This window comes from Pseudorca crassidens, chromosome 7 (assembly GCF_039906515.1).
Source record: "Pseudorca crassidens isolate mPseCra1 chromosome 7, mPseCra1.hap1, whole genome shotgun sequence".
NCBI classification, from domain to species: Eukaryota; Metazoa; Chordata; class Mammalia; order Artiodactyla; family Delphinidae; genus Pseudorca; species Pseudorca crassidens.
In genome coordinates this window covers 36,630,823-36,644,973 of record NC_090302.1, presented here as the reverse complement: position 1 = coordinate 36,644,973, position 14,151 = coordinate 36,630,823, and the positions used below count along the sequence as shown (strand labels likewise).

Below are 14,151 nucleotides of genomic sequence, written 5' to 3'. Positions count from 1 at the left end.
AATTCACTGCAGAATAAAACACTGTGAGCAATTTGCTCATCCAAATGCCCTCTTACGGACAATTTGTGTTTTTTTTGTTTTTTTGTTTTTGTTTTTGTGGTACGTGGGCCTCTCACTGTTGCGGCCTCTCCCGCTGCGGAGCACAGGCTCAGGACGCGCAGGCTCAGCGGCCATGGCTCATGGGCCCAGCCGCTCCGCGGCATGTGGGATCTTCCCGGACCGGGGCACGAACCCGTGTCCCCTGCAACGGCAGGCAGACTCTTAACCACTGCGCCACCAGGGAAGCCCGGACAATTTGTTTTGAAAGACCTTCAGATTGGTTGAAGTTCCCACTCAGTGAGTCCCCTATTTCATACAAAAACTTTCTTTACAGAAGCAATTTGAATAGGTGTTTCCCTGAGATATCAGTTAAGGTATGAAAAATAGCCAAGAACTGAATTAATGGCTGAAGAAGCAATGAAGAAAACAGAAAAAGGGCATCCAGAAGCATAGAGAATGCCATATCAGAGAAGCCAGAGAGGGAGAGTTTCTAAAGAAAAGGGGACTGGCTGGTTTTATGAGCTGCAGCCCAGAGATCAAGAACACGAAAAGGAAGAGAATCATTCAGTTGAGGCAGAAGGAAGTTCAGAGGATACTCACCTCAAGCTAACACACATCCGATCCTCTTAAAAGTATTCAGATTATTATTTTGAGTAAGAAAATTGAGATATCTTCACAACTAGTGTTAGCCAATAAGGACCTGGCTTAGAAGTTGAGCAAATTTGAAGTCTATGAAATGTTTCAAGTTAAATTTGCACATAGTTCTAGCTTCTGGTAATGGTGGAGCAGTTTGTATCAGACTGCCATTCCTGTCAGTACCAATTATGAGCTCTGCACAAAATATAAAAACATAATTGTTTTGAAGCCATTTGAGAGTGACCAAAAGCAGGAGGAAGTACATCTCATGAAAGATAGAAGCCACACTGAGTGGGGGCCACATTTATCCAGTTTTTTCTTCATGGGCACTCTCAGTCCCCTGGCATGGCATATAGAATTCAAGCAAAAAGCAGCAGTCTTGGGCTGAGGAGTTAAGAGATCACAGTTTGGGGCTGCCAGAGTGGCTGGATATGAAATTGGAAAATCCCGGAAAGGAGGGAACCACAAAAGGAGATGCCCCAACAATCTGCATACAAGCTCCCCTTAAATCCTTGAATTTAACAAAGTCACAGGGTACAACTTTAACATACAAAAGCCAATTGTATTTCTGTATATTAGCAACAAACAATTAGAAAATGAAATTTATAAAAAAAAATTTACACAATTGCATCAAAAATATGAAATACTTAGAGATTAACAAAAGATGTGCAAGAACTCTACACTAGGAGCCAGAAAACTTTGAAGAGAGAAGTTAAATGGAGAGAAGTACCATGTTCATGGATTAGAAGACTCAATATTGTTAAGATGTTAATTCTCCTGAAACCAATCTCTAGATTCCGTGCAATCTCAATCAAAATCCCAACCAGCTTTTTAAAATAGAAAGTGCCAGACTAATTCTAAAATTCATATGAAAAGACAAATAACCTAGAAGAGCTAAAACAATTTTTTTAAGGAATAAATTTGGAGAACTTACAGTACATGATTTCAAGACTTATTATAAAGCAATAGAAATTAAGTCAATGTAGCAATTCCCTGGTGGTCCAGTGGTTAGGACTCTGTGCTTTCACTGCCGAGAGCCCAGGTTCAGTCCCTGGTCAAGGAACCTAAGATCCCACAAGACGTGTGGTGCAGCCAAAAAAGAATAATAATAAATTATATAATAATAAATAAATAAAATTTTTTTAATTTTAAAAAGAAATTAAATCAATGTAATATTGGCATAAGTTTAGACAAATAGATCAATGACAAAATAGGCAAGAATAGACCCACACATATAAATTGATTTTCAACAAAGGCAGCAAGGCAATTCAGTGCCAAAAGCAACATCTTACCAACAAATGATGCTGGAACAACTGAATATCTGTATGAAAAAAATAAAACCTTAACCTCCATCTCACACCATCCACAAAAATTAATTCAAGATGGGTCGTAGAACTAAACATAAAAGCTAAAAATAAAAGCTTCTAGAAAAAAAAAATAGGAGACTATGTTGATAGCCTTGATATAGCCAGAGATTTTGTAGGCAGGACACAAAATACACTAATTATAAAAGAAAAAAATTAATGAACTAGAGTTCAACAGTAAACATTTTTGTTCACCAAAAGACACCATTTAAAATTTGAAAAGATAAGCCACAGTCTGAGAAAAAATATTCAATATATTACACATGTACACACACACAATCACACACACGTGCATTTGACAGAGGTCCTGTATCCAGAATATATAAATAACTCCCACAGCCTCATAATAAAAAGTCAAACAACCCAATTAAAAAATGGGCAAAAAATTTTCAAGGACACTTCATCAAAGAAGACATCAAAAGAGCCACTTAGTATATGAAAAAGTGTATTACCATTAGTTATGTAAAATGCAAATAAAAACCCCAATGAGATGCCTCCTCATACCAAATAGTTAAAATTAGAAGACTGACAAGCATGTAAACCAACTAGAAGTTTCATACATTGCTGGTGAGAGTGTAAAATGGTATGACCACTTTGGAAAACAGTTTGGCAGTTTCTTAATAAGTTATGACCCAAAAATGTCATTCATAGCCAGGGGAAAGAGACATGAAAACTAGAAACAACCTTAATGTCTATAAAACAGTGAATGAATAAACCAGCATTTCTCAAAGTGTGGTCTGCGGCCCCCAAAACCCCTTGAGATCAAAACTATTTTTATAATAATACTAAGATGTTATTTGCCTATTTCACTCACATTCTCAAAAGAGTGAAGAGTGAAGTTTTCCAGCTGCTTTAAGACATGATACAGCAACAGATTGAATGTAGGAGCAGATATGAAAATGTAGCTGTCTTCTATAAAGCCAGACATTAAATAGATTTTCAAAACTATAAAACAGATCTACCCTTCTCACTAATTTTTGCTTTAACATGTAATGGGTTTATTATCATTTTAAATGAATAAGTACTTTAAAAATCTCTCAGTTTTGATTTACAGTGTGATGGGTAGGGGTGGATATAACCCACATAAACAAAAACTTTTTGAGAACTTAATAATTTCAAGAATGTAAATGAGTCATGAGATCAAAAAGTTTGGGAACCACTGAGATAAACAAATTGTGGTACATTTATTAATGGAATACTACTGAACAATAAAAAGAACAATTTATATGTATAACAACATAAGTAAATCTCAAGAAGATTATTTAGCTAAAGACACTAGACCCAAAAGAATACATATAGTATGATTCCATTTATATGAAGTTCTACAACGGGCAGAATTAATCGACGGTGATCTAAGCACAGATGGTGGTGGCCTCTGGGGTGCAGTCAGCAGGGAGGGCATTGACTGGACAGGGACACAAAGGAACTTTCTGACATGATGGAAATGCTTCTTTATTGATTTGGATATGCCTGTGTAAAGGTACATGTTTGTTAAATCACATCAAACTAACCATAAAATCTGTAAATTTTATTTTTATAAATAATACCTCAATTTTTAAAACTTGGACTTTAATATTTATTTTGTGAAATGAAAGAAATGGTATAGTTGGAGATGATAGTCCTGTCCACAGTGTTTTAAAGTTTTTAACTGCCTCACAAAAATCCATATTATAAAGAAAAATTGCAATCAGAGTCTTAATGCTAGTGTCTATGTCTACATTGAATTTTCATATATTCAAAGCTGACAATCTTTGATAGGTTGTATGTACTTTCCTTAAAAAAAAAATCAGATTTTCCTGATGCATTGGCATGTCAAGATTTTACACATTGTTTCTCTGTAGAAAGTAATTGCCTCTTGATTCCTTCTGGACTTTTTTCTCTTCAGACCAACAGAACTTTTCAGGAGTTGCAATGCTCAGTCAGATCAAGGAGCCATGAATGACATGAAGCTGTGGGAGAAAGGAAGCATAAAGATGCCATTTATCAACATACCTGTTCTTGACATTAAAAAGTGCCAGCCAGAAATGTGGAAAGCAATAGCTTGTTCACTGCAGATTAAACCTTGTCATAGTAAATCCCGGGGAAGTATTATTTGCAAGTAAGTTTCTTTCATCATAATGACTCTCTGGTTTTGGTTCAGACCTTTCATGATCTCTACTCACAGCCTATCTTTAGTTTTCTTTCCCACCACTTCCTTTTGCCCATCACCCCCACATGTTAAATGCTTTTCCTCCTCTGCTGAAAATACTCTTCCATCTCCACTCGCCCACTGCCTGTCCTTCTTAGCCTCTCTCAAATACCAGTCATTCCTATGGAATCTTCCCAGATTTCTCCAGCTGATAGTAATTTATCCTTACTACAAATTTCTGTAGACCTTTATTTGTACTTCTCTTATGGAACTTAGTTCAAGAAACATTGCATATCTTCAATGCACAATTCTATTTGTATATTTTAATTTGTGTACTTGTTTTATATTCTGTTAGACCTTGCTCTCCTTGAGTTCATTCTTCTTTGTACCTCTCTTTTCTTATCTCCTCTCTCCTCTTTTTCTCCTCTTCAGGGATTAGCATAATCCTAATATGCAATAGGTATTCCAAAAATGTTTGATGAGTGAAAGACTTAGTAAATATAGTCATTAGGGCCTGTTCCTAAAACATTTTGTGAATGGTTTGCTTAAGATCTAGGATAAAGTACAAGGACCTACTGTATAGCACAAGGAACTATACTCAGTATTTTGTAATAACCTATAAGGGAGAAGTATCTGAAAAAGAATGTATATATATATAAAGAAAAAGAATATATATATATATAACTGAATCACTTTGCTATACCTGAAACTAACACAACATTATAAATAAAACTATACTCCAATAAAAAATAAAATTTTAAAAAAGTAAATAGGAAGACAAAAAAAAAAGGATCTAAGATAAAGATGAAAGCTGCTATGGTGGGTGAAACCAAAAGCATTAACTACATAGTAATCTGTGTCAGCTGCTCTTCGAGCATCTTTTTTTCCAAAACCAAGGTAATATCCAGCCCTTAAGGTGTTGGTATGTGGCTCAGTGCTGCTGGGCACTTGATGACTGACTGCAGATTATTTCAACCTTGAATAGGGTCCGGATCTGTTCTCTGACATGACTTGAGGGTGGCCTGAGTAGGGGAGAGATGAGGGGTAACTACTGGGTGACAAGCAAGAGGCAACAAGTGGGAAATTTATAGACTCTTAGCACAGAAATTTTATAGATGTCAAATCCCTATTGAAGACAGAAAATTTTAAAGTAGTGGATTTTCCAGTTGTTATAGGCCAAACACCTTAATGTTGATAACAAAGCAGATTTTTAAAAAGAGAATGGCAGGAAGGGAGTGATAGAAGAAGAAAGGAAGAAGCAAGCATGCATAAGGTCCTGAGACAATGTATGATTTTGCAAAGAGCAAATCAGATTAGCCTAGGTTCATTTCCTTTCAAAGACAGTGAAAAGCCACACTGATGGTAGTAACAGTAAGTATGAGTGTAACATTTTAGCAAGGCCTTTGATCTCAGGTCAGAGAAAGTTAGGCATGCTTTGATATGGTAATACATTACTTACTCCTCAACTTAATAAGGTCTGCTATCACTCCTATTCTCTTTTGTCATAGTTACACCTATAAAGTGTGAAACATTGTTGAGTTATGAAAACTGAAACAGAATTGATATTGGCTAGACAACGTGAGGCAGTTCCTCAAACCCTAAATTTGTGTGTGTTTTCCTTTTCAAGATCAGATTGTGTGGAGATTCTGAAGAAATGTGGGGACCAGAACAAATTCCCTGAAGACCACACAGCTGAAAGTATTTGTGAGCTTCTGTCACCTACAGATGACCTGGAGAACTGTATACCTTTGGATACATATCTCAGTAAGTACTTTGGTTTTTTTAATTTCAAAGGCTTCTCCCTTCTGTCTCTGCCCTTGTTGTTTGCTTTGGATGAGTATCATTCTGTTAAGAACATGTGGTTTAATGATACTACCTCAACTGCAGACTCTTATTTGCTTGGCCTCTTTGGCTCAGGAAAGAATTGTCATCTTTCTCTCTTTTCTTTTTTTAATTTTTATTGGAGTCTAGGTGATTTACAACATTGTGTTAGTTTCAGGTGTACAGCAAAGTGAATCAGTTATACATATACATATATACACTCTTTTTTAGATTCTTTTCCCGTATAGGACATTACAGAGTATTCAGTAGAGTTCCCTGTGCTATACAATAGATCCTTATTAGTTATCTGTTTTATATATAGTAGTGTGTATATGTCAATCCCCCCCATCTTAAAATATGTACAGAGAAGCAATTATTATATCAGTCTGAGGAGGTAGTGAACTGTTATCAATCAGGAATTCTAAGTGGTGAATCAGGGGCCAGCATACTCAGATAACCAGCCTTTTATCATTGCCGTCTCCTTGCCATGATTTGACCAAGAAGTGGAATTTCCCCTAGGGATTCTTCAGCTTTCTGTCGTCGGAATATCAGTGGACCTGAGCCAGGTGTTGGCTTGGACTTATCTACCAAATAGGGGGTAAGGAATGATGGTCTGGGTTAGTTCATGAAAAATGGAATTTTTCTGTGCCAAATACTCCTGCCAAGAGCTAGAAGAATAAGTTGGTATCTTCTTGAGGGATTCTGGAGCTAAGCTTCCTGGCAGGAGGTGACTATGTGTGGTGGAAACCAGGGATTAACAAGTAGAACTCATACACACCATGTAGTTAGGGTAAGGGAAGTGTTTAGGCTGCCACCAGGGGGCATTAGTGCCATGGGCTAGCTGGAAAGGCAGTGAGTTCAGCTCCTGCTAGCTTTGTTTTCCTGTGTTAGAGAGGATTAAGTTCAACTGCAAATGACAGAACAGATAGAAGCAAAAGAAAGCCCAGAAGTAAATAGTCCAGGGCTGTTATAGTGGCTCCATCATCAGGAACCTAGCCTCCTTTTTCTTTCTCCACCATCCTTAGTGCTTGGCTTCCATCATCAAGGTTACTTCATGTATTTATCGTCACAACATGACTACTGTAATTCTAGCCACCATATCCTAGTGTAAGGGAAAACCACGCCTAATTGTAAGGGAAACTGGGAGAGATGTTTTTATCTGTGGGCCCATTGCCATCCTGCTATATATAGCAGAAAATGTCTGCTATATTTTCTCAAGACAAACAAACTGTGTCCCTTAGCCTTAGTGACCAGTATAGAAAAAAAGATAGCATTAGACTAGAATCATAGGCAGATCACTTCTTTGAGTCTCAGCTTCCCTATTTATAAAATGATTGGGCTGGATGAGATAAACTCCAAGAGCCCTCTACCTCTGTTAGCCTTAGAGGGTGAGTCTGGCCTAAAATCAAGTAGGCAAAATGAATGTATTCACAATCCTGGATGCTATTAGAGCAGTCAAATATATGTGTAGAAGGAAACTTTTTCAGTGGGAGGAAACTTAAAGAAATGCTTTTGTTTAAATTTCAATACTCTTTTTAAATATCACACATATAGTTGGCCCTGCATATCCACAGGTTCCGCATTTGCAGATTGAAAATATTCGGAAAAGAAAAATTCCAGAAGGTTCCAAAAGGCAAAACTTGAATTTGCTGTATACCTGGCAACTATTTACATAGCATTTACATTTTATTTACAACTATTTACATAGTATTAGGTATTATAAATAATCTAGAGATAGACTTCCCTGGTGGTACAGTGGTTAAGAATCCGCCTGCCAATGCAAGGATCACAGTTTCGAGCCCTGGTCCAGGAAGATCCCACATGCCATGGAGCAACTAAGCCTGTGCGCCACAACTACTGAGCCTGCACTCTAGAGCCCGCGAGCCACAACTACTGAAGCCCATGTGCCTAGAGCCCGTGCTCCACAGCAAGAGAAGCCACCCCGGGCTTCCCTGGTGGCGCAGTGGTTGAGAGTCCGCCTGCCGATGCAAGGGACACGGGTTCGTGCCCCGGTCCGGGAAGATCCCACATGCCGTGGAGCAGCTAGGCCCGTGAGCCACGGCCGCTGAGCCTGCGCATCCGGAGCCTGTGCTCTGCAACGGGAGAGCCCACAACAGTGAGAGGCCCGCGTATCGCAAAAAAAAAAAAAAAAAAGAGAAGCCACCGCAATGAGAAGCCCGCGCACCACAACGAAGAGTAGCCCCGCTCGCCGCAACTAGAGAAAGCCCGCGCACAGCAATGAAGACCCAACACAGCCAAAAATAAATAAATGAATTAATTTAATTAAAATAAATAAATAATCTAGAGATGATTTAAACTATACAGGAGAGAGTACTTAGGTTATATGCAAATACTATGTATGCCTTTTTTTTTTTTTTTAATGGTTTTATATATTTATTTATTTATTTATTTATTTTGCGGTACGCAGGCCTCTCACTGTTGTGGCCTCTCCCGTTGCGGAGCACAGGCTCCGGATGCGCAGGCTCAGCGGCCATGGCTCACGGGCCCAGCTGCTCCGCGGCATATGGGATCCTCCCGGACCGGGGCACGAACCCACGTCCCCTGCATCGGCAGGCGGACTCTCAACCACTGCACCACCAGGGAAGCCCCTGTAGGCAATTTTATATAAAGGACTTGAGCATCCTCAGTTTTTGGTATCCATGGAGGTCCTGGAACCAATCCCCCACAGATGCTGAGGGATGACTGTATATTAAATGAGATTCTTCCTTGGTCATTGTTTAACAAGAAATATAATCATGGTATAGGGTCCATCTTACCATAATAAATTACCATCATTTATGGTGAAATGTGCTAAATTATCCCTCTTAGACATAAGCTATTTGACTACCTTATTGAAAATATACCTGTTACTTTCCATCCCCTTACACTGCTTATTATTTATTGTTATCTGACTTTTTATTTACATAGATACACACACACACACACACACACACACACACACACACATACACACACAGTGTCTATTTATTGTCTATTTCCTGATCAGAATGTAAACTCTGTGTTAGAGATTTGTCTATTTTGTTCACTACTGTATCTCCAGTACCTAGAACCTTGCCAGGTGTATTGTAGGCACCCAATAACATTTATTTATAACAAATGAATGAATGTATGTTTATGCTAAATGCACAAATGATCAAGGAATCTGAGTATTTTAATAGCTTACTAGAATCAGTCCTCATGAGCTGTCCATTTGTTCCAGATGTCATTAACTCAGACAATTTACAGACCTCTGTTACTCTTTTGGGTTGGTTAAACTGATCTGTTTTTGTTTTTTCAGGACCAAGTACTTTGGGTAACATTGTAGAAGAAGTGACTCATCCCTGTAACCCAAATCCTTGCCCTGCTAATGAGCTCTGTGAGGTAAACCGGAAAGGGTGTCCGTCTGGTGATCCCTGCCTTCCATACTCTTGTGTTCAAGGTAAGAGGTAGATGGGTGGGGTGTGGGGTGGGTATGAGTACGTGCCTCTGCTGTTTCTTCATAGGAGTTATCTTTGGAATGAGATTATTTTCTAAATTATGTTTTTCTATAATGTTCAAGGTTTTTCCAACATGTATTATTTATGTAAGCAGAAAAAGACAAAGACAAATGTAATTTTCAATAGTCATTTTGATTGTAACCTAATTTCAATCCAAAACCAGACTCTCATAACGAGTCATAGGGTTCTTGACAACAAAAGAAGAAAGACCCTTGGGCCAGCTTTTTGTACTTTGTCTTCTATGCTGTAATGTTTGAGAAGATGTACTGCACATTGTTCGTGTTTTTTCTTTTCTCTCCTTTAAAACACGGAGAAATAGCATTCTCAATCGGATGTGTAATTATCTTCATAAATTTAATGTTGTGCTGAAATGCACATGATCTTAAGGCTGAAAAATTTTTATCCCATAGAATTTTTATGGTCTTTATCTCTCTGTGGGTCCCTTTAGAATATAGTTGCTTTCTTTTATCTACTTCCCAATTGAAAATGTTTCTTTATCGTGTTAGAATCAACATTTTTAAACATGTGTGAAGTAAAAAGGAACAAAAGATTAAATAAGCATGATGTCTCAAAAGACCATGTATAATATTTGTGTAATGCTATAATATATCAGCTATAGCATCATAATAAATCTTGTTAAATTTGGAAACAAATGGGTTTTCCTTAAGTCCAATCAAGTATTCAACTTTTCTTTGAACTTAAGATGTACTTGTATTCCATCACTAAAAGTTTTCTGACCAAGATTATTCTAAAACTAGTCAGTCGCCATACTCCATTTTAAAAATATCTGTGATTTTAACATACATTTGATAAGCCTAAAGAAGTAAAAAACTACATATCTGATAGCATTTTTGTACAGAACTATTGCTAACTTCGAGGTACATGTCCTTTAATCATCACCATCTCACAGAACGTGGAATTTTTGTTTGAGAGGTTATGCTTTTGGCCAGTGAACCAAAGCAGTTCTTTAGTGAAAGTTCTATTACATAATCTTCAGTGGCCACACAGTACCTATAAGACTTGTGTGAAGTGTATCTAATGTCATAAAACAATATCAGAGAACAATACCAACTCTCTCAGCTAATTTTGTCTATACAGGTTGCAAATTGGGAGAAGCATCTGATTTTATTGTCCGTCAAGGGACACTGATCCAAGTGCCATCATCTGCAGGGGAAGTTGGTTGTTATAAAATTTGCTCATGCGGGCAAAGTGGACTCTTAGAAAACTGTATAGAGATGCACTGTATAGACCTTCAGAAGTCTTGTATTGTTGGAGGAAAAAGAAAAAGTGAGTCTTGAACTGTTTTTGTTTTTAACATGAGATTAGTTATATTAATTTTGTAGGGAGAACATTGGATGGGTTCTCACCAGAAAGTAAAGTCTACAAAGCAGATATTCCAGGGAAGTATTTTTCAACTATACAGAACATGAGGACTTCTAAGGAACCCTCTTAGAAGCCTCATCAAGAAGGGACTAATAGCTAATAATAACTAACACTTGAACTCTTAACTGTGTGCCAAGCACTATGCTAAGTCTTGGCCTGTGTTATCTCCTTAAATCCTCCCAGTTGCTCTTCGATACGGGTGCTATTGTAAAGAAGCTGATGGTAAGAGAGGTCACCCACCTAGTAAGTGACCAAAGCAGTATTCAGTCCCAGGCCTATTCGACTCCAAAGCCCTTGCCCTCCACAGGCAAGGACACAGGTCTACCCCTCCCCACCCCTTCCTCAACAGTCTCTCTCCCCTCTGCCCCTTTCCCAGAAGTAAAACTCAGAGTTTGACGTCATGCAAAGCAAACTGGGGGATGGAAACTACACTGTTGATTCGTGGTTGCGAGAGAGCACATTAAAAGGTGCCCTGCTTTATCGCCTTCTCTAAAAGTCTAAGAGTCTTGCTTTCTCACTGTTTCCTTAACCATCTTTTGCTTATAACCCTAATAACTGTTCATATCAATATATAACCTCAAAAATTGTGAAAAAATACCACTTTTGAGAATGTGTTCCCCACTACACGTGCTCATTCTGCTACCCTTACCTCTATGTCCATCCCCCTACCCATCAACCAGAGTAGTTCAGCTTTCATATGCCTCTTGCTTTACTTTTCTGGGTGAGATTTTATTTTAAGAAGAGTACTCTTGGCTAAAAAGGGCTTGCAAATTTCTGCTTAGACCAGCAAGTCAGGTATTCATTGCTTAGTCCATATTCTAAAATGTAATGTATGTACCTTGAATCACAGAAAACATCTGAAGATAGACAAGTTCATTCCTTCCATAAGCTTTCACTGATTAAATGCCTGTTCTCTACAAAAGAACATACTAGTGCCTTGTGGAGCTGAAACTGGGGTGAGGGATTGAGGTCATTTTTTGCATGCTAAGAAGGGAGAGAATTTGAGCCACAAAAAGGAGCAGACCAAATGTATGTACTTTAAGGAGCTAGTCATTTCTGCCAGGGCATCAGGAGAGTCTTCAACCCAAAGATGGCATCAGGACTGGTCCTGGAAAGATGAATAAAGTTCCAGAAGGAGGAAAGGAATGAGCACTTGAGGCAAAAGAGGTAGCCAGGAACATTCTCAGAGAATAAGGAGCAGTCTGGTGAGATGAGCACATTAGGGGTTTGGAGGGGTATGGTGGGAGGTAAATACAAAACTATAAGTATTACAAATTTAACTCCCTAGTTTGTGTACTCAGAAGTCATCTTTCAAGAATTTCTATTTTAAAGCTCTTTAAACTATTACATTTTTTAATTTATGATTTATTTATAAATGCATTACATAGATCAACATTTTATTTCTCTTTCTCTCAGGTCATGGAACTTCCTTTAATATTGACTGCAATATCTGTTCTTGTTTTGCTGGTAATTTGGTGTGTTCTACCCGCCTGTGTCTCAGTGAGCACAGCTCAGAAGATGACCGTCGTACCTTCACAGGTAACCATGGTCACCCAGAAGCTGCCCTCATCCCTTTGTACTCATGTTCCCTTCAAGGCAGCTTCTCTGGTCTTGCCTTAACTGCAAATTTTCACAGTAAAATTAATACATAACCTGAGAGCAAGGCACTTTCCTCTCTGGATCTGTTGCCTCCTCTATAAATTGAAGGCATTAAACTAAGTGGTTTCTTAGGGTCCTTTTAGAGTTCCATGAGTCAAAAAGAGCAGGGCCAGTGATTGGGATGGTTTTAGTTAAATGTAATTTTTCTACTTGCTAAAATACCCATTTATCCCTACCATTATGGTCTAAAGTGTCCATGTATTTTCTAAATTTGCTTCTGTTTTAATGTTTTTATTACCACCTTCTTTCTTGTCCTACCTTGTCTTACTGAATTCATATAGGTAGGGACCCCTATAAACAAAGCTATAGGTAGAAAAAATAAAGAGTGTTTCTCCCAATCTACTATATAAAATCTAGAAGTTAGATGTATCAAGTCTCACTTGGGAGATTTCTGGAATGTTGAAGGGTGATAACAAAAGCAAGACAAAGACAAAGGTTGTAAACGCCTTACATAGATTCCTTCCATTCATATCTCCTTAGGGATGGGGAAAAACAGGAAAGTAACTCAGGAAATTATTGTAATTTTGAAACTTAAGAATTTTTGTGAACAATCGGTCAAGAATATGACTTTCTTGACTTTCCTTTGCTTTATGCTGCTGGTATTATGCTCACACCAGCTGCAATAAGTGAAAAACCTAGCTCGATGGGATGCTCTTTTCTTGAGAAGAAGCTACGGTTGTCAACAGCAACAGCACAGTGGCTGGCATCTGCTGGTATCTGCTTTTTCCCAAATCTGAAATACCTTTGGTTCTGGGTGAAGAGGAACCAGGTAGCTGCCCTTACTCCATGTCTTGCTGCTGCACCAGCAGCTTGATTCTCCTTCCATGGAGTTGGTATTACACATGGAGTGGGGTAGGAAGAGAACAGAATAGGGTTTTACCAACCTTGTATCTCCAGCCCATTGGAAATAAAAAGGAGATCTGAAGTAAGAAGTGAACGGCAGACTGATGAGGAAGTAGAGGGAGGACTAGCTCCACCCCATCCTCTGTCCACCCTAATGAGTACCAGTCTTTGCTGCTTTATTCTTCTGTTGTTGTTGTCCTTTATTTTTATCCTTTGTCTGCTTGGTCTGATGAGGACAATTCATTCTGCTTAGAGAAACAGTTAAAATGATGTGGGGATGAAAAATGAACTAAGGACGTACACGGAAGACTTTTATTTATTTACTTACATCTAAGTGTTTTGGGAAGTTGAACTTTACAACTAGCAGGATGCTTTTTCCCTGTAGTGTGTAGCCCCTCGTGTCCTGGGATAAATTACATTAATGACTGTTTAGCTAGCAGACTCTAAGGAGATTTTACTGGCCACAAAGTATACCACATTCTGGGGGGCTCAGAGAGTGCCCCAGTCCACACAGGACTCAGAAGGAGATGTTCATGAAAATTCTTAAGTCTCAAGTCACAATAATTTCCCAAGTTACTACCTTCTTGTTCTTCCCCCTCCCTCAGGAGATGGAAGAAACCTATGTGACGCATTTACAACCTTCATTATTTGTCTTGGTTTTGATATTATCCTCTAACATTCTAGAAATCCCCTAAGCCAGAATCAAACATCTAAATTTCAGATTTTATATACCAGATTGGGAGAAACATTCTTTACTTTTCCTACCCATAGCTCTGTTTGT

The 14,151-nt window shown here is 38.3% G+C and overlaps 1 protein-coding gene across 3 annotated transcripts in view; it reads left to right on the top strand.

Moving 5' to 3' along the window:
- RECK (reversion inducing cysteine rich protein with kazal motifs) overlaps window positions 1-14,151 on the top strand; it is a 71,811-nt gene that overhangs the window by 44,724 nt on the left and 12,936 nt on the right. For all 3 annotated transcript variants that reach the window (XM_067743958.1, XM_067743957.1, XM_067743959.1), the window contains 5 exons: window positions 3,925-4,137; window positions 5,795-5,931; window positions 9,287-9,427; window positions 10,584-10,772; window positions 12,285-12,407. In XM_067743958.1, coding sequence (XP_067600059.1) covers window positions 3,925-4,137; window positions 5,795-5,931; window positions 9,287-9,427; window positions 10,584-10,772; window positions 12,285-12,407 — 803 coding nt within the window. The remainder of the gene's footprint in view (window positions 1-3,924; window positions 4,138-5,794; window positions 5,932-9,286; window positions 9,428-10,583; window positions 10,773-12,284; window positions 12,408-14,151) is intronic.